At 44.2% G+C, this 27,870-nt stretch overlaps 1 protein-coding gene across 1 annotated transcript; it reads left to right on the plus strand.

Annotated features, from left to right (window-relative positions):
• The first annotated feature begins 98 nt into the window (after positions 1-98).
• On the plus strand, positions 99-27,439 carry ehd4 (EH-domain containing 4). The gene is made up of 9 exons (XM_033988368.2): positions 99-526; positions 6,296-6,472; positions 7,932-8,029; positions 19,280-19,446; positions 19,551-19,684; positions 20,099-20,210; positions 22,334-22,498; positions 23,767-23,940; positions 24,490-27,439. The coding sequence occupies exons 1-9, from the start codon at positions 297-299 to the stop codon at positions 24,877-24,879; spliced, it is 1,647 nt and encodes a 548-aa protein (XP_033844259.1). The 5' UTR covers positions 99-296; the 3' UTR covers positions 24,880-27,439.
• Positions 27,440-27,870: the final 431 nt, after the last annotated feature.

Here is a 27,870-nt window from a genome sequence, read left to right on the forward strand (position 1 = left end):
GACCCGAACCGCTACTATAAATAACGCACGCGCTGAGGTGGAGCCGTCACGTGAGCGCAGGTACCACCCTCCTGCTGCGCGTGCACGGTTCTCGGGCTCGAGCGCTAAAGGTCCCGGAGTGTCCTGCCTCTCCTCGTGCTCACTCCTGTCCTCTCTCCGCTCCTCGCCTCCTCTCCTCTTTTCGCTCCAGTGACGCGCCGCAGGGAAAGAGGAACCGCGGGGAAAGCAGAAGTCAGATTAGTGGAGGTTTTTTTTTGCAGGTTTTGGCGCTTTGGAGCCGCTCTCCTGCTGCAGACATGTTCAGTTGGGTTAAACAGGAGCAGGGAGGACGCAACAAGGAAGGAGAGATGTACGCGACCGTGACTGAAGGGCTGCAGACGCTGTACACCAAGAAGCTGCTGCCGCTGGAGGAGACTTACCTGTTTCATGACTTCCACTCACCTGCGCTCGAGGCCGCGGACTTCCAGAGCAAACCCATGGTGCTGCTCGTGGGCCAGTACTCTACCGGGAAGACCACGTTCATCAGGTGGGTGCGGAGCGGAGCGGACACGCCCTGGAGCCGTGGCTGAACCGGGACGAGTATGAGCACAGACCGGGAAACAAACGGGAACGATGCGTAACCGGAGTGATGACGCGTAATGATCAGAAATAACTGTCACTGTTTTAAAACGGAACCGTGTCGAATGGGGTTTTCCTCTGACCTGGTTTAGTCCTGGTTTAGTCCTAGTTTAGTCCTGGTTTGTACCTTGTTTAGTCCTGGTTTAGTCCTGGTTTAGTCCTGGTTTAGTCCTGGTTTAGTCCTGGTTTGTACCTTGTTTAGTCCTGGTTTGTACCTTGTTTAGTCCTGGTTTGTACCTTGTTTAGTCCTGGTTTAGTCCTGGTTTGTACCTTGTTTAGTCCTGCTTTAGTCCTGCTTTAGTCCTGGTTTAGTCCTGGTTTAGTCCTGGTTTAGTCCTGGTTTGTACCTTGTTTAGTCCTGCTTTAGTCCTGCTTTAGTCCTGCTTTAGTCCTGCTTTAGTCCTGCTTTAGTCCTGGTTTGTACCTTGTTTAGTCCTGGTTTGTACCTTGTTTAGTCCTGGTTTAGTCCTGCTTTAGTCCTGCTTTAGTCCTGCTTTAGTCCTGCTTTAGTCCTGGTTTAGTCCTGCTTTAGTCCTGGTTTAGTCCTGGTTTGTACCTGGTTTAGTCCTGGTTTAGTCCTGGTTTGTACCTTGTTTAGTCCTGGTTTAGTCCTGGTTTGTACCTTGTTTAGTCCTGGTTTAGTCCTGGTTTGTACCTTGTTTATTCCTCTTGTATTTATTGGTAAAAGACAGTTTAATTTAACTCTATAATAAGTTACATGTTTTAATCCCATGTGGCCAACATTCATGTATTGGATTTGAGTAGTTTAAAGTTCCTATATTACACAATACTGCATCCTGTGAGCATTAAGTTGTGTTATAAAGTTACTTGCTTAATCATCACAACTCCAGGTCTGTTTGTGATGATTAAACATTAGCGCAGATCAGACAGCAGTGCATTATGGGCCTTTAAAGACCAGAGCTGATCTTGATGTTGACAGAAAACATGTGATTATAAAAACATGTCTATGCAGAAAACATGTAGAACCTGAAATATAAAGAATGAAACTATGGAACATAAACTTCTCAGTCGTCATGGCGACACCTGAACCCTGCGGTGGTGTAATAGTCACATGGTACAAAAGGTCATTACTAAAGATTATTAATGTGAGTCAGAGAAACAATGTGGAGCAAGGATTAACAAACCAGGACTAAACCAGGACCAAAACAGAACTAAACCAGAACTAAACCAGGACTAAACCAGGACAAAACAGAACTAAACCAGGACTAAACCAGGACCAAAACAGAACCAGGACTAAACCAGGACCAGAACAGAACCAGGACTAAACCAGGACCAAAGCAAAACTGAACCAGGACTAAACCAGGACCAAAGCAAAACTGAACCAGGACTAAACCAGGACCAAAACAGAACAGAACCAGGACTAAACCAGGACCAAAACAGAACAGAACCAGGACTAAACTAGGACCAAAGCAAAACTGAACCAGGACTAAACCAGGACCAAAGCAAAACTGAACCAGGTCTAAACCAGGACCAAAGCAAAACTGAACCAGGACTAAACCAGGAGCAAAACTGAACCAGGACTAAAAACAGGACTAGGACTGGACTAGGACTGGACTAGACTAGGACTAGACCGGGACCAAACCAGGACCGAACCAGGACCGAACCAGGACTAAAAACAGTCTAGTTTTTTTGACTAGGTCTGAGCCAGGTCTTAAGCATCTGGTTTGAACTCGGTTGTATTTTATGTTCCCATTACACTCATACTGATGCAGCTCTAATATTAGCGTGTTATTACAGTGTTATCAGACTCAGACTCTGATAAACCTCACATGGTCCTGGTTTGGTCCTGGTCTGGTTTTGGACCTGGACTTGATTGGGTCTGACTGGAGCCTTTAGGACTACAGGTCTATGTTGTTATTACACTGATATCTGTATCTTTACCTAAGCCCATATGAGGAGAAATGCATTTGTTTAATTAACCATCATTGACCTAAGAGTTGATAGTTTGATTCGTACTCTCTCCATAACTTACTGATATGTCCTTGAGCAAGACACTCCCCTGCTTCCTCTGTGTTAGTGTGAGTGATGGTGTAATCTAATCACTATTCTAAATTTGCATCTATTTCAATATAAAGTTACAGATTTGTCCTGGTCTAGTCCTGGTCTAGTCCTGGTCTAGTCCTGGTCTAGTCCTGGTCTAGTCCTGGTCTAGTCCTGGTCTAGTCCTGGTCTAGTCCTGGTCTAGTCCTGGTGCATATTTTGGGGGTTTGTCGGTCACTGGGGCAAATAGTTGTGAGATTTGAGTGAGATCTGGACTAAAGGTCACCCCGGAACCCTCTGTGTGAAAGAGGGAGAGAGATGGAGGGAGAAAGAAAGCAAGAAGAGTGATAGAGGAGTGGAGGAGAGAGAGAGATGGAGAGAGAGAAAAGAGGTGTAGGGGATTTAGAGAAGTGAAGTGTGCAGAGCTGAACATGTGACAGACTCCAGATCCAGGTCTGAATCAGGTCTGAACCAAGACTAAACTAATGCTGAACCAGGACCAAACCAGGACCAAACCAGGACCAAACCAGGACCAAACCAGGACCAAACCAGGCCTAAACCAGGATTTAGTGACCAGATGTATTTTGCAGAAGTTGGAAGTCTGATGAATGTAGAAGTGAAAATGGATTTCCGTGAACTCACTTTTGCACAACAGAAGGAGCATCCTGTATTTTTATTCTCACTTTTGGACTCCTCAGTATTAAATTACAACTGAGACCAGATCAACAACTAGTATGCTAACTGTGCCCCTCCTGATCCTCTGACAACACTTTATAATCAGATGCAGACAGTACACAGTGGACTTGTGTGGTTATGAAGTGGTGCACGTGTAGGCCAGGACCATGTACCGAATGTATCTCCTGTTTCATACATTAGAACAGGATTAAAGCTCCACTGTGGAACATTTCATTAAATTAGAACAGGGATGGGATGATAAACAATAATATCATTTATCGTGGTAAAAAGGGTCGGCAATAATCATTCACGGGAGATTTTATATAGTGATAGTGACTGTGATAATCGCTATTATATCACCAGGATGTGCAGAAACAAACTACTTATCCACAGGGGAGTCGACAGGCCAGACAAACGGGTCTGTTGTCCTGGGAGTTTGGGGGCACAGAATTGGACGCTTTTCCTATTAAATCTTATTAGAGGGGGGCACATGTGAGACTTATTGCCCCGGGTCCCCAAATGTCAGCTGACAACCCTGCTCATCCAGAATATTCTCCACTAGACTGTAGTTGTTTTCACTGATGACGAAGTACAATACTTTAACAGTTCTTTCAACATGGAACTTATTCATAAGCTTAAAACTATCATTATTAATATCCACAACATTTTAAACTGTCAGCAAATTGAATAATTATCGTGATATAATCATTAATCGCAATTATTCTGGCCATGATAATAGTGACGTTAAATTTCAATATCGTCCCATGCCTACTTTAGAACAGGGTTACAGAGAGGAAAGAGCATTTGTTTTAGTCTGGTTCTTGTTTAGTTTTAGTCCGGTTATAGTCCTGGTCTTGTCCTGGTCTTGTCCTGGTCTTGTCCTGGTCTTGTCCTGGTCTTGTCCTGGTCTTGTCCTGGTCTTGGTCTGGACTAGGTCTGGACTAGGTCTGGACTAGGTCTGGACTAGGTCTGGACTAGGTCTGGACTAGGTCTGGACTAGGTCTGGACTAGGTCTGGACTAGGTCTGGACTAGGTCTGGACTCTGGTCATTCATATCGCTCTTGTTTTTGGTTCTTGTTTAATTTTAATCTGTTTATAGTCCTGATCTTGGTCTGGACCCGGTCTGGACCCAGTATGGATCCAGTCTTGGTCTGGACCCAGTCTTGGACTCGGTCTGATCCCTGGTCGCTCATATCACTCTCGTGTTTTGTTCTCGGGTGTCAGAACAAACAAACATGGCTGCCACGTTGTTTCTGAAGTTCGACTCAAACAGGAAGTGAGCACAGGGCACTTCCTTCCTCCATATTTCACACTTTCCTCCCAGAACAAAGGCAGAGGTCAGGGGTCACACCATGGTCAGGGGGGTCAAAGGAGAGATGAATGGACATAAGAAACATAACTCAGTTTCATATTGTGTTACAGTGTAGTTTTCTAAAAGGAGGAAAAAATTACAGTTTTAAACTGGCTCAGGATTTAGAAGTCACCATAACAACAGAAAGCAATGACAACCTTTGACCTTCCGGTTATGTCGTCTTTGGCCATACCATAGACTGTATGAAGTATATGGTCTTCAGATGAAGCTCATCGCGGCTAATCGTTATAGCGAACAATTTGGAACCCACTTATATCCATCTATTTTCTTCTGCTTGTCCGGAGCCAGGTCGCGGGGGCAGCAGTCTAAACGGGGACCCCTAGATTTCCCTCACCCCAGACACGTCCTCCAGACCCTGCAGTGGGTTCCCAGGCCAGCTGAGAGACATAGTCCCTCTAGCGTGTCCTGGGTCTTCCCCGGGGCCTCCTCCCGGTGGGACATGCCTGGAACACCTCCCTAGGGATCCGCTTCCATATTTGGAATTCCAATCGCGAGTATCATAGCAACCACCAAGCCAATCAGGAGTGAGGCTATTGGAGCTAACACCGCTTCCTGCCCACACCACAGGTTTAGCAGGGAGCGGGTCCTTAGCAACACTGTAATTCAAACCTGTTGCTAACGCTAGCAGAAGTGACCTAGAGGAAAGGAGGCTCCTGATTTGTCTGTTAGTAATGTTAATATCTTGATTTACAGACACAATCGCGAAATAAAATATTCGTATTAACCCACTCTACATGATCCTAGTATTTTTAAGACCAAAACAACGAACCTGACAGCAGCAGTTACAGAGAGAGGGGACAGAGAGGTAGCGTCCATGAGTGTGTGTATGTGTATGTGTACGTGTCCATGTGCGTGTGTGGAGTGAATGAATGAGTACAGTGTAGCACTTAATGCGGCTTCACATTTACAACATTTCAGATTTCAGACATTTGTGTCCCTGGATGAGGTTGGTTGTTTTTTTTGTGCTTAGTTTAGCTGAAGTGGCCCATTTCTTTTGTGTAAAATACTGTAATAGTCCCTTATTTTCCTGAGAGCTCTGTCATTACATTAAACTAGTGGATCTCAAACTTTTCACACTAAGTACCACCTAAAGACAATATTTAGTTTTCTAAGTACCACTAGATCTATACACGGTCTTTATCAGACCTCAGTCAGTCTCATTTCAGAGCTGTAAAAGCTCTGAAATGAGACTGTTACCCACCTGTTACCCCTCTCTCCTCCTCTCTCCTACTTTTGTCACGATATGAAAATTTCAAACGATATTCAGTATCGATACCACAATGATAATAAAATATTCTCTCTTTAGACAATAAAATGTACTACCATTAAATGTGTTCCACATTAAATGGTAGTACTTTGTTTTCTATTCCCATTTGTGTTATATGTGTGTACTCCCTCAGTGTGCAGTAGGTCCGTAGTGGTCCATGGTGAATACTAGTCTGTGTCTTATACTTGTTCTGATACAGCTCAAGATCATTCTAAAGATATTCAGGAAAGGTTCATTTCTGTCCTGTCAATGGGACTTTTTTAGTATTGATACCTGTGAAAAATGAGTATCTAGTTTCGATACTAGTTTTAGTATCGATTCTGCTTTTCAACACTTTTGACAGCCCTACTCTCTCTGCTCAGGTATCTTCTGGAGCAGGACTTCCCGGGGATGAGGATTGGACCTGAGCCGACCACAGACGGTTTTATCGCCGTAATGTACGGAGAAAATGAGGGTGTCGTCCCCGGCAATGCCCTGGTCGTCGATCCCAAGAAACCCTTCAGGAAACTCAACGCCTTTGGGAATTCCTTTCTAAACAGGTGTAACAGGGGATCTGACGCACGGGGAGGGCATCTGACACACGCACGGGGAGGGCATCTGACACACGCACGGGGAGGGCATCTGACACACGCACGGGGAGGGCATCTGACACACGCACGGGGAGGGCATCTGACACACGCACGGGGAGGGCATCGGACACACGCACGGGGAGGGCATCGGACGCACGGGGGGAGGGCATCTGACTCTCAGGGACATAACGTTTTTGTTGACCTTAACTGTACTCTCGGTTAAATTTAGTTTTGTTCATAAATCAATGAGAAACGTGTTGTTCTGGAGTGCCAGCTGTGACGCACTCTGAACTTCCCCCGGAAACAGGGCACATGTCGAAGGTTCCCCCCGAGCTCTAAAAACACTTGAGTTCCTCGTGTCCGCCCTGTGTCCAAGTGTTTGAATGTCTGAGTGTTTGACTGCTTTCCTCGAAGTATTTCTGAAACAGGAAACGTCAAGATTTTAAATTTAAACATGGCGGCCAGGGTCGGAGGTCACTTCCTGTTGATGGAGGAAGTGGCTGACAGTGAAGAGTCGAACACAAACAGAATATTTCCTCACGTTTTTCTGTTACATAAGAGACAAGAGGTTAGCAGAGGAGCAGCGGAGAGGGTCAGAGGAGCAGCGGAGAGGGTCAGAGGAGCAGCGGAGAGGGTCAGAGGAGCAGCGGAGAGGGTCAGAGGAGCAGAGGAGAGGGTCAGAGGAGCAGAGGAGAGGGTCAGAGGAGCAGAGGAGAGGGTCAGAGGAGCAGAGGAGAGGGTCAGAGGAGCAGAGGAGAGGGTCAGAGGAGCAGAGGAGAGGGTCAGAGGAGCAGAGGAGAGGGTCAGAGGAGCAGAGGAGAGGGTCAGAGGAGCAGAGGAGAAGGTCAGAGGAGCAGAGGAGAAGGTCAGAGGAGCAGAGGAGAAGGTCAGAGGAGCAGAGGAGAAGGTCAGAACAGAAGGTCAGAGGAGCAGACGAGAGGGTCAGAGGAGCAGACGAGAGGGTCAGAGGAGCAGACGAGAGGGTCAGAGGAGCAGACGAGAGGGTCAGAGGAGCAGACGAGAGGGTCAGAGGAGCAGACGAGTGGGTCAGAGGAGCAGACGAGTGGGTCAGAGGAGCAGACGAGAGGGTCAGAGGAGCAGACGAGTGGGTCAGAGGAGCAGAGGAGTGGGTCAGAGGAGCAGAGGAGTGGGTCAGAGGAGCAGAGGAGTGGGTCAGAGGAGCAGAGGAGTGGGTCAGAGGAGCAGAGGAGTGGGTCAGAGGAGCAGAGGAGTGGGTCAGAGGAGCAGAGGAGTGGGTCAGAGGAGCAGAGGAGTGGGTCAGAGGAGCAGAGGAGAGGGTCAGAGGAGCAGAGGAGAGGGTCAGAGGAGCAGAGGAGAGGGTCAGAGGAGCAGAGGAGAGGGTCAGAGGAGCAGAGGATAGTTTGAATAACTTGTTACTTGTTTGAATAACTGATGTGGTCTGTTCCAGGTTTATCTGCTCTCAGATGAATAACCAGGTCCTTCAGAGCATCAGCATCATCGACACTCCAGGGATCCTGTCGGGAGAGAAACAAAGAATCAGCCGAGGTCAGACCATTCATACATAACTCTTCATAACGCACTGAGGAGATGGTGTTATTATTATTATGATTACATCAGAGGTGAGGATGGCACTATCTCATAAAACATAAAACTGAAACATTAAGCCAGAATATGCACAAGTATTTAACTTGGACCAATCCAGCCTTTTCAGTTCTGACACCGATTAACCTAATATTTCTAGATCAGTGCCGATATCCGATAGCGATATTGGTGCGTCCCTAGACATAAATGAACAGATCTCTGGTTTAGGCCTGAGCAGCTCTTTCAACCCTTTGGCACTTTCATTGCAGTCATGTTGTGATGCCACTTCCTCGCTGACATCAAAAGATTTTACTAGAGCTGCTTTGAGTGGACTCCGCGTTTGTGTACCTAAATTTGAATGTGTGCGGTGTGCACGTCTGTCCCTCTGTGTGTGTATGTGTACGCGTGTCCCTCTGTGTGTGTATGTGTACGCATGTCCCTCTGTGTGTGTATGTGTACGCCTGTCCCTCTGTGTGTGTATGTGTACGCCTGTCCCTCTGTGTGTGTATGCGTATGCCTGTCCCTCTGTGTGTGTGTGCGCGCGCTGACTCACGTTTATAGACCTATGATCCTGTGTTATGTAAACTCAAACCTGCGGCGTTCTCCTGAGTCTGCATAAAACACGTCCAGACTCGACTCGGACTTTTGCTCCAACCAAAATATAAAATAGTACGGTAACTGGGACCGGTTATAGACTTGGCCAGGTTACAGGTCAGATTCATCCTGCTTTAGTCCTGCTTTAGTCCTGCTTTAGTCCTGCTTTAGTCCTGCTTTAGTCCTGCTTTAGTCCTGCTTTAGTCCTGCTTTAGTCCTGCTTTAGTCCTGCTTTAGTCTTGCGTCAGGCCTGTTTCAGACCTTCTTTAGTCCTGGTTGAATTCTGGTTTAGTCCTGGTTGAGGCCTGCTTCAGTCCTGTTTAGTCCTGGTTTAGACCTGGTTATTGAGGAAGTCTTAGTTTCAGATCTGGTTTTAGACTCTGATTAATTGGACAGGAAACAGAAGGAGACAAACGGGAAGTAATGGACAAGATTGAGGCGCTCACAGACATGTCCGGTCTGTGCACGTGAGAGGAGCGTGCACGTGAGAGGTGAGAGGAGCGTGCACGTGAGAGGTGAGAGGAGCGTGCACGTGAGAGGTGAGAGGAGTGTGCACGTGAGAGGTGAGAGGAGGGCGCACGTGAGAGTTCATTTTAAACAGTTTAAACAGTTACAATTATTCACCATGATGAATGTATAAGCACTTTTCACAACTCTGAGAGCAGAGTGGAGTTTTGACATCACAGTAATGATAACAACAATTAGCATGCTAACTTCCACTACCGTATTTTTTTTACCTCAAGAACTGCTTATGCAGTATATGTGGATATGTGCGTATATATGTATATATGTGCTGTGTATGTGTGTTTATGTGCTGTGTATGTGTGTATGTGCTGTATATGTGTGTATGTGCTGTATATGTGTGTATGTGCTGTATATGTGTGTATGTGCTGTATATGTGTGTATGTGCTGTATATGTGTGTATGTGCTGTATATGTGTGTATGTGCTGTATATGTGTGTATGTGCTGTATATGTGTGTATGTGCTGTATATGTGTGTATGTGCGTATATATGTGCGTATATGTGTGTATGTGCTGTATATGTGTGTATGTGCTGTATATGTGTGTATATGCTGTATAGGTGTGTATATGTGCTGTATATGTGCGTATGTGCTGTATATATGCATGTATGTGTGTATGTGTGTATGTGCTGTATATGTGTATATGTGCTGTATATGTGTGTATGTGCTGTATATGTGCTGTATATGTGTGTATGTGCTGTATATGTGCTGTATATGTGCAGTATATGCGTGTATGTGCGTATATGTATGTGCGTATATGTGTATATGTGTGTGTATATGTGCTGTATATGTGCTGTATATGTGCTGTATATGTGTATATGTGTGTGTATATGTGTGTATATGTGCTGTATATGTGTGTATATGTGCTGTATACGTGCGTATATGTGCTGTATACGTGCGTATATGTGCTGTATATGTGTATATGTGCTGTATATGTGTATATGTGCTGTATACGTGCGTATGTGTGTATATGTGCTGTATATGTGTGTATGTGCTGTATATGTGTGTATGTGCGTGTATGTGCTGTATATATGTGTGTATGTGTGTGTATATCGACATCGATAGGGCAACAGTAGCTCAGTTGGTAGAGTTTGTTCACTGATCCGAAGATTGGCAGTTCAAATCCCGCTCTCGACATAAACATCATTGGTTGAGCGGTCAGATCCACTGATCCATAGGTTGGCGGTGCTATTCTAGCTCACACAGATGAATGCTGTTGTTGTGTCCTTGGGCAAGACACTTAACCCACCTCGCCCTCAGTGTCTGCGTACACTGGTGTATGAATGTGTGTGTGAATGGGTGAGTGGTTCCTTGTTGTAAAGCGCTTTGAGCACCTTGAAGATGTAGAAAAATGTGACCATTTACTTTGTGTATGTGCTGTATATGTACCATTTTCCTTCTGTTCTTTAACTGTGTGGTGCAATACTGGAATTTCCCCACTGTGGGGCTAATAAAGGCATATCTTATCTTATATATTATCTTATATGTGTATATGTGCTGTATATGTGCTGTATATGTGCTGTATAGATGTGTATGTGCTGTATAGGTGTGTATGTGCTGTATATGTGTGTATGTGCTGTATATGTGTATATGTGTGTATATGTGCTGTATATATATGTATATGACCGTCATGTTATTTGAGAGGGACTTGTTTAACAGCACAAATCAGATCACCTGTTGTAGTTCAGTTAAGTCAGTTGTGTATGGTCAGATTGTGTTAAAGCTCAGCTTAAAGTTTAACAGAGCTTCAGACAGAGCAGTGCCTACAGTTAGTAAAGTATCAATAATTGGTTGTGTTCACATGACATGACACTAAACCAGGACTTAACCAAAACGATCCCAAACTAATAATGAGAAGGTTCAACATTTGTGGAGCACAAGTTTGGAGATTTATTTAAAAAGGAAACTCCCTACAGGGCCCTGCATCACTGTTCTGTCCCTTAACCTCCTTAGACCTGGCGTCCTCATATGTGGACAACACATTTTGGGTTGTCTAGGCCACAGTGCAAATTATTAGATGAAGAATAACAGCATACAAGAAGCAACAATGTAAATATATTATATATATTCATTTTTAACAGTTTAGAATTTTTAGAATATTTTATTTAATTTATTTTTATTTTTTTGCATAATTTTTTCTCAGAAACTACATAATGTAAAAAAATAATTATTTGTATTTAGACTCATCAGGTCCCAGTCAGCCCACATAACAAAGAGAAATTAATAAAGCCTGTCATGCAAGAGCTCGGGTCTCAGGAGGATAGAGCTCTATAGAGTTCTATAGGTCCCACAGAGCTCTATAGGTTTCTGTAGGTTTCTATAGTGTTCTATAGAGTTCTGTGTCCCATAAGGTTTTATAGAGTTCTACAGATTTCTATAGAGTTCCATGGGGTTCTATAGGCTCTGTCCAGCAGGTCTTGTTAAGGTCAGGACTGTTGACTGTAAAGGCTCAGTGTTGACACCGGGATCCTCCCTCAGTCAACAACATACATGTATTATATGAACTAGGAACACAGGACTAAAGCAGGACTAAAGCAGGACTAAAGCAGGACTAAACCAGGATATTTCAATAGAACTAGCTTCTTTTAGCACAGCTCCTCTCCATATCTGTGCTCTGTGCAGTGCAGTACATGTGCAGTACATGTGCAGTACATGTGCAGTACATGTGCAGTGTATGTGCAGTGTATGTGCAGTGTATGTGCAGTGTATGTGCAGTGTATGTGCAGTGTATGTGCAGTGTATGTGCAGTGTATGTGCAGTGTATGTGCAGTGTATGTGCAGTGTATGTGCAGTGTATGTGCAGTGTATGTGCAGTACATGTGCAGTACATGTGCAGTACATGTGCAGTACATGTGCAGTACATGTGCAGTACATGTGCAGTACATGTGCAGTACATCTGCACTGGGGTGAGACACATTTGGCTCAAATACATGTGGTAAAATCAGGTGCAGGGACTTTAATGTGTACATTTAAAGCTACATTATGTACCTTTTCTGTTTTAGGGTCCACCACCTGTTTGACATTAAACTTAACCAGGCCAAGTTACGGGTCATATTCATCCTGGTTTAGTCTTTTGTTCAGTCCCGGTTTAGTCCCGGTTCAGTTCCGGTTTAATCTCGGTTCAGTCCCGGTTCAGTCTTTTGTCATTTCTGTCACAGTTTGAAGCAGAGGAAGTAACTGAGGGGTGTGTCTCCATCTGGAAGAGCTCAGACTAAGACCCGGTCCCAAATGAGACCTGGTCCAGCCCGGCTCTAGTCCAAGTTCATAACCAGACACTGGTCCTGTTGTAGTCCTGGTTTGGATCCAAGTCCTGGTGCACAGGGAGGGACTGAGGTTCAGCTGAGTCAACAATAATTCAATAACTAAAAAATGTGTCTCAAATACAAAGGTCTGACACTCGCTCAATATACTGGTGTAGTCCTGGTGCAGTCCTGGTGCAGTCCTGGTGCAGTCCTGGTGCAGTCCTGGTGCAGTCCTGGTGCAGTCCTAGTTTAGTCCTGGTGTAGTCCTAGTTTAGTCCTCGGTCAATCCTGCTTTAGCCCTGCTTTAGTCCTGGTTTAGTCCTGGTTTAGTCCTGGTTTAGTCCTGGTTTAGTCCTGGTTTAGTCCTCGGTCAATCTTGCTTTAGTCCTGGTTTAGTCCTGGTTTAGTCCTGGTTTAGTCCTGGTTTAGTCCTGGTTTAGTCCTGGTTTAGTCCTCGGTCAATCTTGCTTTAGTCCTGGTTTAGTCCTGGTTTAGTCCTGGTTTAGTCCTGGTTTAGTCCTGGTTTAGTCCTGGTTTAGTCCTGGTTTAGTCCTGGTTTAGTCCTGGTTTAGTCCTGGTTTAGTCCTCGGTTAATCCTGCTTTAGCCCTGCTTTAGTCCTGGTTTAGACCTAGGTTCAGACCTCTTTGGGACCAGGCCAGGACCTAAACTGGATTGGGTGGGATCTGGGTGGTGCATTGAAGCTGCAAATTAAAGAGAGGAGTCACTGTGCCAGGGAAATGTATTCAACCAACGCCTCCAACTTGGACTAAAGCAGGTTTTGAATCCAGTTTAAATCCTGTCTTAAACCTGAATTAGTCCTGGGTTAGTCCTTTAAAAAAAAAAAAACTTTTAGTGTCTAATGGTCCTGGGTTCAGTCCCGGTCCAGTCCCGGTTCTATCATGGTTCGGTCCTCATTAAGTCCTAGTTTAGTCTAGTGTAATCCTGGTGCAGTTCCGGTCCAGCTCTGTTCCAATCCTGGTTTAGTCCTCGTTCAGTCTTGTTTCAGTCTTGGCTCAGTCCTGGGCCAGGTTTAGTTCTAGTTCTGTCCTGGTTCTGTCCTGGTTCTGTCGTGGTTCAGTCCTGGTTCAGTCCTGGTTCAGTCCTGGTCCAGTCCTGGTCCAGTCCTGGTCCAGTCCTGGTCCAGTCCTGGTCCTGTTCTGGTCCAGTCTGGGTTGAGTCCCGCTTTAGTCCTGGTCTAGTCCTAGTTCAGCCTTGAATCCCAGACTGCTCTTGCTGTGTTGATGTTGGTCATGTCATCTTTAAAGGTCAGTGAGTTTGGGGCTATTGCATCATGGGAAACGTAGTGAAGGAGGGCGGGTCTCCGGGATCGGGCCCAGAGGAGGATCAGAACCAGACTCTGGGCCAGAATGAGTCACGCGTGGATTTAAAGTCCAGAAAACTCCAAGGAAAAGTGGACCAACCAAAAGCGTTTGTGAACTTCAGATTACATTCTCCAAGACAAGGGCAGGGTCTGTGTTACTCATATTGTGTGTGTGACTCTGATGGCACGCTTGGGTCCATAAATGCACTCTAATGTCCTTTTGTCTTAACCTCCTGAGACCTGGCGTCCTCATATGTGGACAACACGTTTTTGGCTTGTCTAGGCCACAGTGCAAATTAATAGATGAAGAATAACAGCATACAAGAAGCAACAATGTAAATATATTATATATATATTCATTTTTAACAGTTTAGAATGTTTAGAATATTTTATTTTAAATTTTTTTGTTTTTCTTCCTGCTCCTGTCAGCAGCTCTTCACATGAGACACATTGTTCCAAGAGGCACAATTGTTGTTTCTCATTTTCTTTTTACATTCAGGACAAATGTTGCTGTGTTCAGGGTCTTAATAAATAGTTTTGCAAATCATTATTCAAATGTTTTATCAAAATGAGTAAAATGTCCACATATGAGGACATTTGATTTACATAATTTTTTTTCAGAAACTATATAATGTAAAAAGATAATTCTTGGTATTTACACTCGTCAGGTCCAATCAGCCCAAATAACAAAGAGAAATTAATAAAGCCTGTCATGCAAGAGCTCGGGTCTCAGGAGGATAGAGCTGTAATGTGTCACTTTTACAGTTGGCTAAGAATTACTAAAACTAGTATCGAAACTTTTGAAACTATTGAAATTTTTGGCAGGTATCGGTACTACCATACCCATTCACAGGGCAGAACTGAACCTTTCCTGAATATCTTTAGAATGATCTTGAGCTGTATCTTTCACAAGTATAAGACACATAGACTAGTTTACACACATGGACCACTATGAACCTACTGTACACTGAGGAAGTACACACATATAACACACATGGGAATAGAAAAGACAGTACTACCATTTAATCTGGAACGTCACGGTATATTGTCTAAAGAGAGAGTGTTTTTATTGTCATCGTGGGATCCAAATTGGTATCGAGTATCAAGTCTATTCCTTAGTATCGAAAACAAGTTTGAAATTTTAGTATTGTGAAAATACTAGGAACTTTACTGTTGAAGGGTCACTTGTCTCCATGGAAACATTATTGCTATGGACTACAGTCTGTGAAGGAGGGATCTAAGCAGAAAATACACAAATGTGGAACTTATTACAGTTTGTATAGAGACCAATTCCACAAACATTTTTGAGAATTTTTATTTAATGTGGATAGGTCCTACTCATACTTTGCCGAACACATGCAGAACTCCCCCATTGATGTCACTGCAGTTATCATGGTGACACAATCCACAGGTTAGCAAACAGTCAAATACATTTTAAGATTGTCTGAAATATTTAGACAAAGTCAAAACTGTATTAAAGAGAACACATTTTCTGGAACCTGTCCGAGTGCTCATGGTCCTGTTTAGGAGTTTGATTTTCAACAAAAAAGTGAGAGTGACTAACTGAAAAACTAATTGCTAATGCTAGCTGGAGATTTATTTAAAACAGAAACTCTCATAGAGTTCTACAGGGCCCTGCATCACTGTTCTGTCCCATAGAGCTCTATAGGGTTCTGTAGATTTCTATAGTGTTCTATAGAGTTCTGTGTCCCATAGGGTTCTATAGAGTTCTACAGATTTCTATAGAGTTCCATGGGGTTCTATAGGCTCTGTCCAGCAGGTCTTGTTAAGGTCAGGACTGTTGACTGTAAAGGCTCAGTGTTGACACCAGGGACCTCCCTCAGTCAACAACATACATGTATTATATGAACTAGGAACACAGGACTAAACCCGGACTAAACCCGGACTAAACCCGGACTAAACCCGGACTAAACCCGGACTAAACCCGGACTAAACCCGGACTAAACCCGGACTAAACCCGGACTAAACCCGGACTAAACCCGGACTAAACCCGGACTAAACCAGGATATTTGAATTGAAATATCTTAGCACAGCTTCTCTCCATAACTGCTACTGATGTTTTTGTTTAATATATGTTATTTCTTATTCATAAATTGATTTTTCTCTTTTATATATTTAGATGTGGCTCTTTTTTGCAGAATGTAAAGTGTTGAGGTACTCACAGGAAGTCCACATTTACTCCTCGTCCTGGTTGAGTCCTATTTTAGTCCTGGTTGAGTCCAACCTTAGTCCTGGTTGAGTCCTATTTTAGTCCTACCTTAGTCCTGGTTGAGTCCTATTTTAGTCCTACCTTAGTCCTATTTTAGTCCTACCTTAGTCCTGGTTGAGTCCTACCTTAGTCCTGGTTGAGTCCTACCTTAGTCCTGGTTGAGTCCTACCTTAGTCCTGGTTGAGTCCTACCTTAGTCCTGGTTGAGTCCTACCTTAGTCCTGGTTGAGTCCAACCTTAGTCCTGGTTGAGTTGAGTCTTGAATGGCACACATGTATATAGTTTAAACCCCCTCTAAATCTAGTTGAGATCCAAGTCCTGATCCTGAGTCCCAGTTCCAGACCACACCCAGACCAGATCAGTTTACACTGTCACAAAACCACAGCACACAGAGAAGACAGGGAGTGCTGAGGTAGAGTCATTTAGTCCTGGTTTAATCCTGGTTCAGTCCTGGTTTAGTCCTAATCTAGTCCTGGTTTAGTCCTAATCTAGTCCTGGTTTAGTCCTAGATTAGTCATGGATTAGTCCTGGTTTAGTCTTGGTTTAGTCCTTGTTTAGTCCTGGTTTAGTCCTGCTTCAGTCCTGGTTTAGTCCTAATCTAGTCCTGGTTTAGTCCTAATCTAGTCCTGGTTTAGTCCTAATCTAATCCTGGTTTAGTCCTGGATTAGTCCTGGTTTAATCCGGGTTTAGTCCTAATCTACTCCTGGTTTAGGCCTGCTTTAGTCTTGGTTTAGTCCTAATCTAGTCCTGGTTTAGTCCTGGTTCAGTCCTGTATTAGTCCTGTATTTGTCCTCGATTAGTCCTAGGTTAGTCCTGGATTAGTCATAATATAGTCCTGGATTAGTCCTGGTTTAGTCCTAATCTAATCCTGGTTTAGTCCTGATTTAATCCTGCGTCAGCCCTGGTTTAGTCCTGGTTTAGTCCTTGATTAGTCCTTGATTAGTCCTGGTTTAGTCCTGGTTTAATCCTGGTTTAGTCCTGCTTCAGTCATGGTTTAGTCCTAATCTAGTCCTGATTTAGTCCTAATTCAATCCTGGTTTAGTCCTGGATTAGTCCTGGTTTAAGGCTGGTTTAGTCCTAATCTATATTATATTCACTGGATCACATTGAATCCCGGTCCTTGGGAAATGATTCTTTGGCTATAATCCGGTGCGTTTACATTCACGTTGTATCATGTGTGTTCATTAGCATGTACCAATCAAATAAATAAATCAATCAACATGAGAGATTTGACCTGTCTGCTCATCTCTCACCTTTGACCGTACACCTGTTTGGGGGCGGGGCTTGTGCTGTGTCACCTGACGCTTCACCTGTTTATGGGCGGGGCCTGTCATATGTCACCTGACTCTGCACCTGCTGATGTTTTATTCATGAGACTCACTGACCTGTTTTACTACCCAACCCGAGTCCTATCAAGTATCAGATGCCCTTCCATTCGCCTATATTCCTGTATGTCAGATGCCCTCCCACCCTGTAGTGTTAGACTGAGATGGAGAGGGTCAAATGTCTGTAGTTAATCTGCAGATGCTGTGGTGTGTCAGATGCCCTCCCAGATGGTGGGAAAAACACATTTGTGGATTTATCTTTTGGAGATGTTTCTTTTCAGATGTAGGTTCAGTTTCTTTGTAAAAAAAAAAAAAAAAAAGGTGGAAGGTTTGGTTTTGGTTTTGAAGTCTTCAGATGTGGCTTGAGTCTGTTTCTACAGTTGAGCCGTGTGATTTTTGTGGTTTAACTGTTCACCACTAAATGGAACTAGTGGAACTATCAAAAGTGTGTTTCCCATCAACAAAACTAAAAGTCAAAACAGCCAAACAAGAGATAACATTTACTGTCATAAAATATACCATACTGTTCTAAAGGGGACGGCTTAAATCAGATCCTCTGAAGTTGTATTTGGAGTGGTTCATGTTTGAGTTTAATCTTTAATCCACTATTTTCAAGAAGCCATTTTGTTTATCCAGCCCCGTTTTCACCTCCGTTTTATTTTCTTAATCAGCTCTTTGTTGTAATGGCATTTGAAGCGATGTCGGCTCCCACTGGGCACCAGTTTTCTTACACGGACGTCAGTGGACTTGTTTCTTTTATTAAGTCATTTTAGATGAATATTGTGATTTAAAATGTGCAAATTATTATTGTTATTGTTATTTGTATTATTATTATTTATTATTATTATCTATAATTATAATGGTCCACGAGTGTCAGAGATTTGAACTACAGAAACACAAAGACAACAGGACTGATTTAAAATGGAAAGTAATAGTAGAGCAAACAAGGTTTAGTCCTGGTTTAGTCCTGGTTTAGTCCTGGTTTAGTCCTGGTTTAGTCCCGGTTAAGTCCCGGTTAAGTCCCGGTTTAGTCCCGGTTTAGTCCCGGTTTAGTCCCGGTTTAGTCCCGGTTTAGTCCCGGTTTAGTCCCGATTTAGTCCCGATTTAGTCCCGATTTAGTCCCGATTTAGTCCCGATTTAGTCCCGATTTAGTCCCGATTTAGTCCCGATTTAGTCCCGATTTAGTCCTGATTTAGTCCTTGTTTACTCTTACTCCTGCTTTGGTCTTTGGTCCTGTTTCGGTCCTGGTTGAAACCCTGTGTAGTCTTTTTCACTTGGTACAGATTATTGCATAACCTCTTTGGTGTCTGATGACCTCACATATTCCACTTCCTGATTGACAGGAAATGCCTGCGGTTCGAACAATGGCACTTCCTGGTTTCAGGAGGACATGTTTGTTTTAGAGGAACCGAACATTAGAGTCCCCCCATCAATAACTCTGCACCATCAGACCCTCTCCTCTGCTCCTCTGACCCTCTCCTCTGCTCCCCTGACCCTCTCCTCTGCTCCCCTGACCCTCTCCTCTGCTCCTCTGACCCTCTCCTCTGCTCCTCTGACCTTGTCCTCTGCTCCTCTGACCTTGTCCTCTGCTCCTCTGACCTTGTCCTCTGCTCCTCTGACCTTCTCCTCTGCTCCTCTCTTCTGCTCCTCTGACCCTCTCCTCTCCTCCTCTGACCCTCTTCTCCTCTGCTCCTCTGACCCTCTCCTCTGCTCCTCTGACCTTCTCCTCTGCTCCTCTGACCTTGTCCTCTGCTCCTCTGACCTTGTCCTCTGCTCCTCTGACCTTCTCCTCTGCTCCTCTGACCTTCTCCTCTGCTCCTCTGACCTTCTCCTCTGCTCTTCTGACCCTCTCCTCTGCTCTTCTGACCCTCTCCTCTGCTCCTCTGACCCTCTCCTCTGCTCCTCTGACCCTCTCCTCCTCTGACCCTCTCCTCTGCTCCTCTGACCTTGTCCTCTGACCCTCTCCTCCTTTCTTCTTGCAGGTTACGACTTTGCAGAGGTGTTGCGATGGTTTGGGGAGCGCGTGGACAGAATCATCTTGCTGTTCGATGCTCATAAACTGGACATTTCAGATGAGTTTTCTGAGGCCATCCGAGCTTTCAAAGGTCAAGACGATAAGATCCGAGTGGTGCTCAACAAAGCCGACCAGGTATGTGGTTCAGTCCTGCGTTAGGCCTGAGTTATTCTTGATTTAGTCCTGGTTTAAACCTGGTTCAGACCTGGTTCAGACTTCTTCACCTGTCCTTCTCTCAGGTGGACACTCAGCAGCTGATGCGGGTGTATGGCGCCCTCATGTGGTCTCTGGGGAAAGTAATCAACACTCCGGAGGTGGTTCGGGTTTATCTGGGCTCATTCTGGGCCAAGCCTCTGCAGAACACGGAAAACAGGTCAGTACGACTATTGCTACACTAAATTAATCAAATATAAAACGACTGTTAACACAAAAAAGAAACAAATATAAAAAGTAGTAGTATTATTAGAAAAAACATGTAAATTAGCGTACATTTTTGGCTATACTACTAGTACTATGGACTACTACTACTACCACTAAGCATTAGACAAAGTGAAACTATGGGGGAATTACTTTGACAGCTCAATAATAAACACTTTTTTAACACCAAATAAAAATAGAATAGAAATAAAAATAGTAAAAATTGTGATTATGTATAAGTACTTACTGCTACTACTGCTACAACTATTACTAGTACTACTACTACTACTACTACTACTATTGTTAAATCCAGATGTTTTTGTTTTTTTTTTCAGTTTAGAGTTACTTAGAGTTCTGTCTTGTGTTTCAGACGTCTGTTTGAAGCTGAGACTCAGGATCTGTTCAGAGACATTCAGGGTTTACCTCGAAACGCAGCTCTGAGAAAACTCAACGACCTGATCAAGAGAGCCCGACTTGCTAAGGTGAGCCCGACTTTACAGAGCCTGACTCACCACCCTAATCCCGACTCGCCAAAGTGAGTCTAAGTCAAGAGAGCCTGACTCGCCAACATTAGTCTGACTCACGAGAGCCCGCAGTTGTGTTTTTTTTCCCATTCACACGTTTCAGTAATCCTACACATTTACTCTGTGTCCCTCTGCACAGCTCACAACACTGTTACCACCTGATGACACTTTGTGATGTCATCAGTTGGTGCTGCAGAAATGCTCCTCAACCCCCAAGATCAGAGGTCAGAGGTAACTGAGGGCTGTTTAACTTCACCAAAAATGAAACAAGGAAAATACAGTTTGTTTATTGAGAAAACAGAAGTGAGACTCAGAATTTGGTTTCGGTTATTCTTTGAGTTAATGAGTTTGAAAGAGGAGCAGAGAGGAGCAGAGAGGAGCAGAGAGGAGCAGAGAGGAGCAGAGAGGAGCAGAGAGGAGCAGAGAGGAGCAGAGAGGAGCAGAGAGATACAGAGAGATACAGAGAGGAGCAGGCAGGAGTAAAATTAAAGATGATTGGTTTAGCCTTGGTTCAGTCCTGGTTAGCTCCTGTTTTAGTCTTGGACTAGTTTATTGTTACTTTTGCCCTGGAGAAGTTGAAGTTATTTGTTTTAAAAGTTCTGGCCTCCCGTTCACGTCTTTAAATCACCATTTCATCAGTAAAAACATATTTTTCTATTTCTTAACAAACCTTTTAACCTCTGATGGTTTTTATGTTCTTAATAAACATCAGGAAAATTCTTCTTTGTCAGGCCCTCTATCTCCTCCTCCTTCCTTGTCTCCTCTCTCATTCTCTCCTCCTCTCCTTATCTCCTCCTTCTCCCTCCTCCTCTCTCCTCTTGTTCCTCTTGTTCGTTCTCTAAACACATGTCCCTCAGACTTGTTGCAGATCTTCGATTGGAGCGTCTTCAGTTCCTCAAGTTGTTCACGGACTCAAGTATTTTAAGTGGACCTGGGTGCGGCTTTTGTTTGTTCTAAATGTCAAATGAGAAGTGTCTGCAGTCTGATCCATAGTCTGTATATATAAAGGGACATAGCTAACCCGCTAGCTGCCACTTTCCAAACAGGAAGTGAGTATGGGCTCGATTCGGCTCCATCAGCTCCAATTCACTTTCTATTAAAAACCTGGGGCCCCTCTCTCTGTAACTGCTGCCGTCACTTTGGTCTTTAATTGTTCATTTTAACCAGCTTTACATGACCCTGACATTTTCATTTCACTATTTTATCCCAAAATCAAGATATGATATTGGGCCCTATAGCTGCCAGCCTCGATGAGCTTCACTTGGAGCCAAATGTTGGGAGTGACATCACGCTGCCTTAGTCCACTTTCAGTCTGTGTTCTGACTTGAGCCTAGTCCTGGTCAGGAGGACCCAGCTGGACATTGGGAATTGAGCTTGGAACCTTTTTGGGTTTTTTTGCAGGGAGATTTGCCATAATTAAACTATGACCTAAGGATTTCACATAAACTCAGAACTAAATTGGAAAATGCTGAAATTTGAAGATATCCCTTACGACTTGCATGTTTATAGTCCTGGTCTAGTCCTGGTCTAGTCCTGGTCTAGTCCTGGTCTAGTCCTGGTCTAGTCCTGGTCTAGTCCTGGTCTAGTCCTGGTCTAGTCCTGGTCTAGTCCTGGTCTAGTCCTGGTCTAGTCCTGGTCTAGTCCTGGTCTAGTCCTGGTCCTGGGGTCATACAGAGGTCATGCAGTTGTGTAATACTGAAGAGCAGAGTTCTGTAATAGGAGACATGTGCTGAGTTTGTATGTTATAATGTATCATGTGTGTTCTGATCCCAAAGGAGCGCACAGGTTAGAGTTCAGGCTTTCTAAAGGTTTAAGGGAGATTTTGTGCATTTTTTTAACTGAAGGAAATTTGAGCGCTGAAATCTGAGTCTTATCTGGGAGATGTGTGGACTAAAACCCAGAGGAGCAGCACTTGATTACATCACAATGTGTAACAGAGTGTTATGTGAATGAAACAAACTGCATATTTCTGATGAGGACAATACATTAGATAAGGGTTAAAGCCCCACTGCGGAACATTTCATCAGGTTTGTCTGTGTTATTTGCCCCTTTCACTGGCTCCTCTCTGCCGCCCCCTGTAGGTGCACGCTTACATCATCAGTTACCTGAAGAAGGAAATGCCGTCGCTTTTCGGGCGAGAGAAAAAGAAGGAGGAGCTAATTCTGCGACTTCCCGAGATCTACACCATCCTGCAGAGGGAGCACCACATCAGCCCCGGAGACTTCCCCAACGTGGCAAAGATGCAGGTAACCCAAATACCACCAAAACAGGACCAAAATATTCAAATAATATCAGACAAAACCAACACAAAACCAATCAGAGACCTCCCCAAAGTGGCCAACACTCCCAGTGTAATGTCATGGCAAAGTATCTATTATATGTATGCACCAGATTACAGGAGGTTACACAAAGTGATGCCCCTCAGATTGTTGGATTACAGAAAGAACGACCTTTGAATGACCATTGAACAAACTTTGAACCTTTTGAATGAATTTTGAATGACCTTTGAACAGCCTTTGTTACAGATATTCTGTCCTTTTTATCTCCCCAAAAAACCTTCAAACTGATTAAATGTTTTTGTGTTATTGCGCAGAAATATTTTGGCCGAATGTTAGATCAACAAGAGCCTTGCTCTTGAACACTATGTTCAGTATCAGTCTCAATAGTTTTAGTGGCTCTAGTTCCAGCTGGTCTCTGGTCCCTGGTCCCTGGTTGTTGGTCCTTCAGACCCAGATGTTGCAGATGTTTGCATGCTCTCAGCAGGTGTCTGTAAACCAAAAACTGTTCTCGGTCCAAAACCAACAGAATTACAGAGACAGCTGTGCTGGGCCCAAAACACGGCCTGAGCCAGTCCTGGTTTAGTCTTGGTTTAAATCCTGGTTTAAGTCTTGGTTTAAATCCTGGTTTAAGTCTTGGTTTAAGTCTTGGTTTAAGTCTTGGTTTAAGTCTTGGTTTAAGTCTTGGTTTAAGTCTTGGTTTAAGTCTTGGTTTAAGTCTTGGTTTACTCCTGGTCTACTTCTGATGTAATCCATGTGCAATATTGGTTTAGTCCTGGTTCAGTCCTGGTTCAGTCCTGGTTTAGTCCTGGTTTAGTCCTGGTTCAGTCCTGGTTCAGTCCTGGTTCAGTCCTGGTTCAGGAGCAGATCTGAGTCTGGTTGTTCAGCACTAAAGATCTTGTCTGTTTTAGCTAACATGATGTATATAGTTTTATTGTTTTATTATGGCCTAATGCACCCTCCTCTCTCTCACCCCTCCTCTGTTCTCCTCTTTTCACGTCCTTCTTTCTTTCCCTCCTTCCACTTCTTTCTCACTTTTCTCTCTCCCTCTTTCTTCCTCCCTCTGTCTCTTTCCCTCCCTCATACTCCCTCAATCACTTCCTCCCTTCACCTCCTCTTTCTATCCTTCCCTCCCTCTCGCCACCCCTCTCCTTCCTCTCTCCCGCCTCGTCCCCTGTTCTCTCTTCTCCCTCTCTGTCTCTCCCCCCCCCCCCCCCCCCCCCCCCTCCCTCTCTCAGGACCAGTTGCAACATTATGACTTCAGCAAATTCCCGTCTCTAAAGATGAAGCTCATCGAGTCGGTGGATAAAATGTTGGCGTCAAAGATCGCTGTTCTCATGGCAATGATCCGGGAGGAGGAGTCTAAAGCTCCACCTGCCATGGTGCAGGGCGGGGCATTCGAGGGATCACAGGTACAGTGACAAAAACACTTGATATCAAGCAAACATTTGACCTGGTTTATGGGTAAAGACGGGGTATTCTGCAAAATTGATTTTTTTGGAGCTTTTCGTGCTGTGCTCTGTGTTATAACGCCTGAAGAGGTTTTGGATGTCATCCATGCATGTTTGAGTATTTTAGCGATCTCTCCCGGGCCCTATTCAAATCCTCCTTAGCAGTATGAGCCTGTACAAGGCTCCGCCCACAAGCCTACAGCACCCACTCCCACATGACAATCCTCCATAAATATACAAAAACATGATACAAAACTGTACACAGCAACTTGACAAACCTGATGTGATGTCAGTTGTTTCATTAGTGGGATGCAGCTGATTGTGTTGTGAGAGTGCTCTGAAGGGGGAGGGACTTAGCACAGAGAGCAAATGGAGGGAAGACTCAGAGCATCAGAAACAAAAGTGAAACTTATTAAACATGTTAATACAATGTTTTGAGCCAATATTTTTTCAAAACAATAAAAGGAAACATGGTGATCTAAACCCCTCTCCCCCCTCTTCTGCCCCCAGGATGGCCCCTTTGGTCATGGGTACGGTGAGGGCATCAGCGCCGGCGCCGACCACGAGGACTGGATCGTGAACCGCGACAAACACCGATACGATGAGATCTTCTACACGCTGATGCCCGTCAACGGGAAGATCTCTGGAGTCAACGCCAAGAAGGAGATGATGAATTCCAGACTCCCCAACACCGTCCTCGGAAAGATCTGGAAGCTGGCGGACTGCGACCAAGACGGAATGCTGGACGACGAGGAGTTTGCTCTGGCACAGCATCTGATCCAAGTCAAACTGGAGGGATACGAGCTGCCTGGGGAGCTGCCCCACCATCTGATCCCTCCATCACACCGCAAGAGCCACCAGAGCAACGGGGAAGGGGTCTACAGCCACAACGAGGACTGAGGACTGAACTGGGATGGAACCGGGACTAAACCGGGACTGAACCGGGACTGAACCGGGACTGAACCGGGACTGAACCGGGACTGAACCGGGACTGAACCGGGACTAAACCAGGACTGAACCAGGACTGAACCAGGAGAGAACCAGGACAGAACCAGGACTACTCCAGGACCAAATTAGCATTATAAAGTTTGTTTTTGTTTGAGTGTCCCTTCTGTCCCTCCATACCATTATCATTAGTCCTAAACATTTCACATATTCACCGCTTCAGTCTCAGTTCAGTCTCAGTCCAGTTCGAATTCAGTCCCAGTCCAGTTCCACTTCAGTCCTGGTCCAGTCCTGTTTCAGTCCTGGTCCAGTCGTGGTCTCTGGAGTCTGTTACATAAGAGTCAGATGAAAAATGGTTTTGTACTGGACCCACTGGACTCTCACATTTCATTATTGCAGCTTTGATCTCAAACATGAAGATTTATGAAGGAAAACAGAGTCTGTGTTTAAGAAAAACTTTGATAAGTACAACGCCGGGACTGAAACTGGTGTCATCCTGGACTAAACCACTTCCAGTCCAGGTTTAGACCTGGTTTAGTCCCAGTTTAATCCTGGTTTAGACCTGGCTTAGACCTGGCTTAGACCTGGCTTAGACCTGGCTTAGACCTGGCTTAGACCTGCCTTAGACCTGCCTTAGACCTGCCTTAGACCTGCCTTAGACCTGCCTTAGACCTGCCTTAGACCTGCCTTAGACCTGGCTTAGACCTGCCTTAGACCTGGCTTAGACCTGGCTTAGACCTGGCTTAGACCTGGCTTAGACCTGGCTTAGACCTGGTTTAGACCTGGTTTAGACCTGGCCTAGACCTGGCCTAGACCTGGCCTAGACCTGGCCTAGACTTAGCTTAGACCTGGTTTAGTCCTAGTTTTAATTTCAACTGTGTGTGAATTTGGACCAATCACTGTCCTTGTTTTTCAGAACAAATTACATCTTTTATTTAAATCAACTCTTTTGGTTCGGGTTTAGACCTCCTTTAGTCCCTGGCTTAGGTCTTATTTAATTTGAGGTTCGTTTTGACCCTGGTTTTAATCGTGGTTTTAATCCTGGTTCCGTCTTGGTTTATACCATAACAGACAGATACTAAAACTGGAAAGAGTTTAAGGCTTTGGGCTGTAACAGCTGGTTCAGTCCTGGTTCAGTCCTGGTTCAGTCCTGGTTCAGTCCTGGGTCAGTCCTGGTTTAGTCCTGGGTCAGTCCTGGGTCAGTCCTGGGTCAGTTTTGTGCTCTTATGTTGTGATGCCTTTAGACTGCATTTTTGTGATCTTAATGCCCCCTAGTGGACAAGAAAACGTCCTGTGTAAATCCTATTATAGTCCTGGTTTAGTCCTTGCTCAGTCCTAGTTTAGTCCTGGTTCAGTCGTCATTCAGTCCTGGTTTAGACCAAGATTTAGTCCAGGTTAACAGGTCTAGATCTGATTGTATCAAAAGTAAGTGGTTTTGACCAAAATTTGAGACACATCAGTTTTTATTTTACAGATTTAAAAAAATGTCTCTCTTCAAACATTCCTCTCGTTGTGTCATACCTGTGGCTCCAGGTTCAGTCCAAAGTCTTAAGACTTTTATGTGATAAAATAAATCCATAAAGTTCAATAATCTGAAGTTTATAATGTGACTTTACAACATAGTCTTATGACAGGAACCACACCCCGAGGACTAAACCAGGAAGTCCAGGACTAGACCAGGACTAGACCAGGACTAGACCAGGACTAGACCAGGACTAGACCAGGACTAGACCAGGACTAGACCAGGACTAGACCAGGACTAGACCAGGACTAGACCAGGACTAGAACTAAAAACCACAATTGGTCAGCTCCTGGTTTGACCTCTAGATCAATTGAATCTTTCATTTCCTCTGTGATGTTCAGTCTTTGCTCTGTTACAAATGATTCCAAAGATGTAAAAAAAATAAAATCTTTATTTGTATGTTTTCTTCCAAGTATTGTACAGAACTATTAGTTTCTTATTTTGTTTGACACATTTTCAGACACTTCAAATTAATTTCAAATGTATAACTCTACTGTAACCTGCTGTTACCATAACGACCCCATGTTTAGTTAAAGGTCCATATGACTCTATTCTCTGCTCTGTTTTAATGTAGTTTCCTCATCACAAACAGACCTGGAGTTGTGTTTTGTTTCATTCACACATGTTTAACACACAAACTCTGCATATTCAGGCTGAGTTCTTCTCTCAAACTGAAAACACTCTGTTCCACCTTGTGATGTCATGACTTAAATCTCACACGAGACAGTTTTGTGTCATATAGGACCTTTTAAATCTATTCTGCTTATTATTATTGTTTTAAATGTTTGTGCCTTATCGCTCGAAGAAAAGCCATATGTTCTTCTGCAATCAGCACTGCCTTACTTTAATTTTATTTTAACTTTATCAAACTGCACAGATTTATTCACGATTAAAACATGTACAGAAGAATTTCATTTGGAAGAAATTATCTCAGATTTTGTGTGAAAAATGATGAAAGTCTGAGGAGGAGTGTATTTTATTAAACTTTGTAAACTGGAATTTTGTCTGTTTTGTAGCCATCCTTAAGTGTCTCTGGGTTAAACCTGTCAGGAGCAGTGGGACCCATCTCCCGATCTTGATCTAGTTTTGGTCAGGACCATAGTCTGTATATATAAATGGATATGGCTAACCCGCTAGCTGCCGCGTTCCAAACAGGAAGTGAGCATGGACGTGCTTTCGGCTCCATTGACTGTGGCTCTTGTTCACTTTGATTTGAAAAAGTGTGGTCCCTCTCTCTGTTACTGCTGCTGTCAGACTCGTCATTTCACAAATCAGGCGCTTTCTTTCTCTGGGGCCGCTCCCGTTAGCATTAGCAACAGGTTTGATTGACAGCATTGCTAAGCCAAACCACACTCCCTGCCCAACCAGCGGTGCAGATGGGAAGGAGCATTACTTTCAGCTGTCTAACTCCTGATTGGCTCTTT

This window comes from Periophthalmus magnuspinnatus, chromosome 22 (assembly GCF_009829125.3).
Source record: "Periophthalmus magnuspinnatus isolate fPerMag1 chromosome 22, fPerMag1.2.pri, whole genome shotgun sequence".
In the NCBI taxonomy this organism is placed as follows: Eukaryota; Metazoa; Chordata; class Actinopteri; order Gobiiformes; family Gobiidae; genus Periophthalmus; species Periophthalmus magnuspinnatus.

Bases quoted from the DNA above. Each gene is read 5' to 3' on its own strand.
- ehd4 (XM_033988368.2), top strand. From the start codon at position 297: ATGTTCAGTTGGGTTAAACAGGAGCAGGGAGGACGCAACAAGGAAGGA. The intron at 6,473-7,931 runs GTGTAACAGGGG...GGTCTGTTCCAG, and splicing joins GGGAATTCCTTTCTAAACAG to GTTTATCTGCTCTCAGATGA. The intron at 22,499-23,766 runs GTAACCCAAATA...TCCCTCTCTCAG, and splicing joins CCAACGTGGCAAAGATGCAG to GACCAGTTGCAACATTATGA.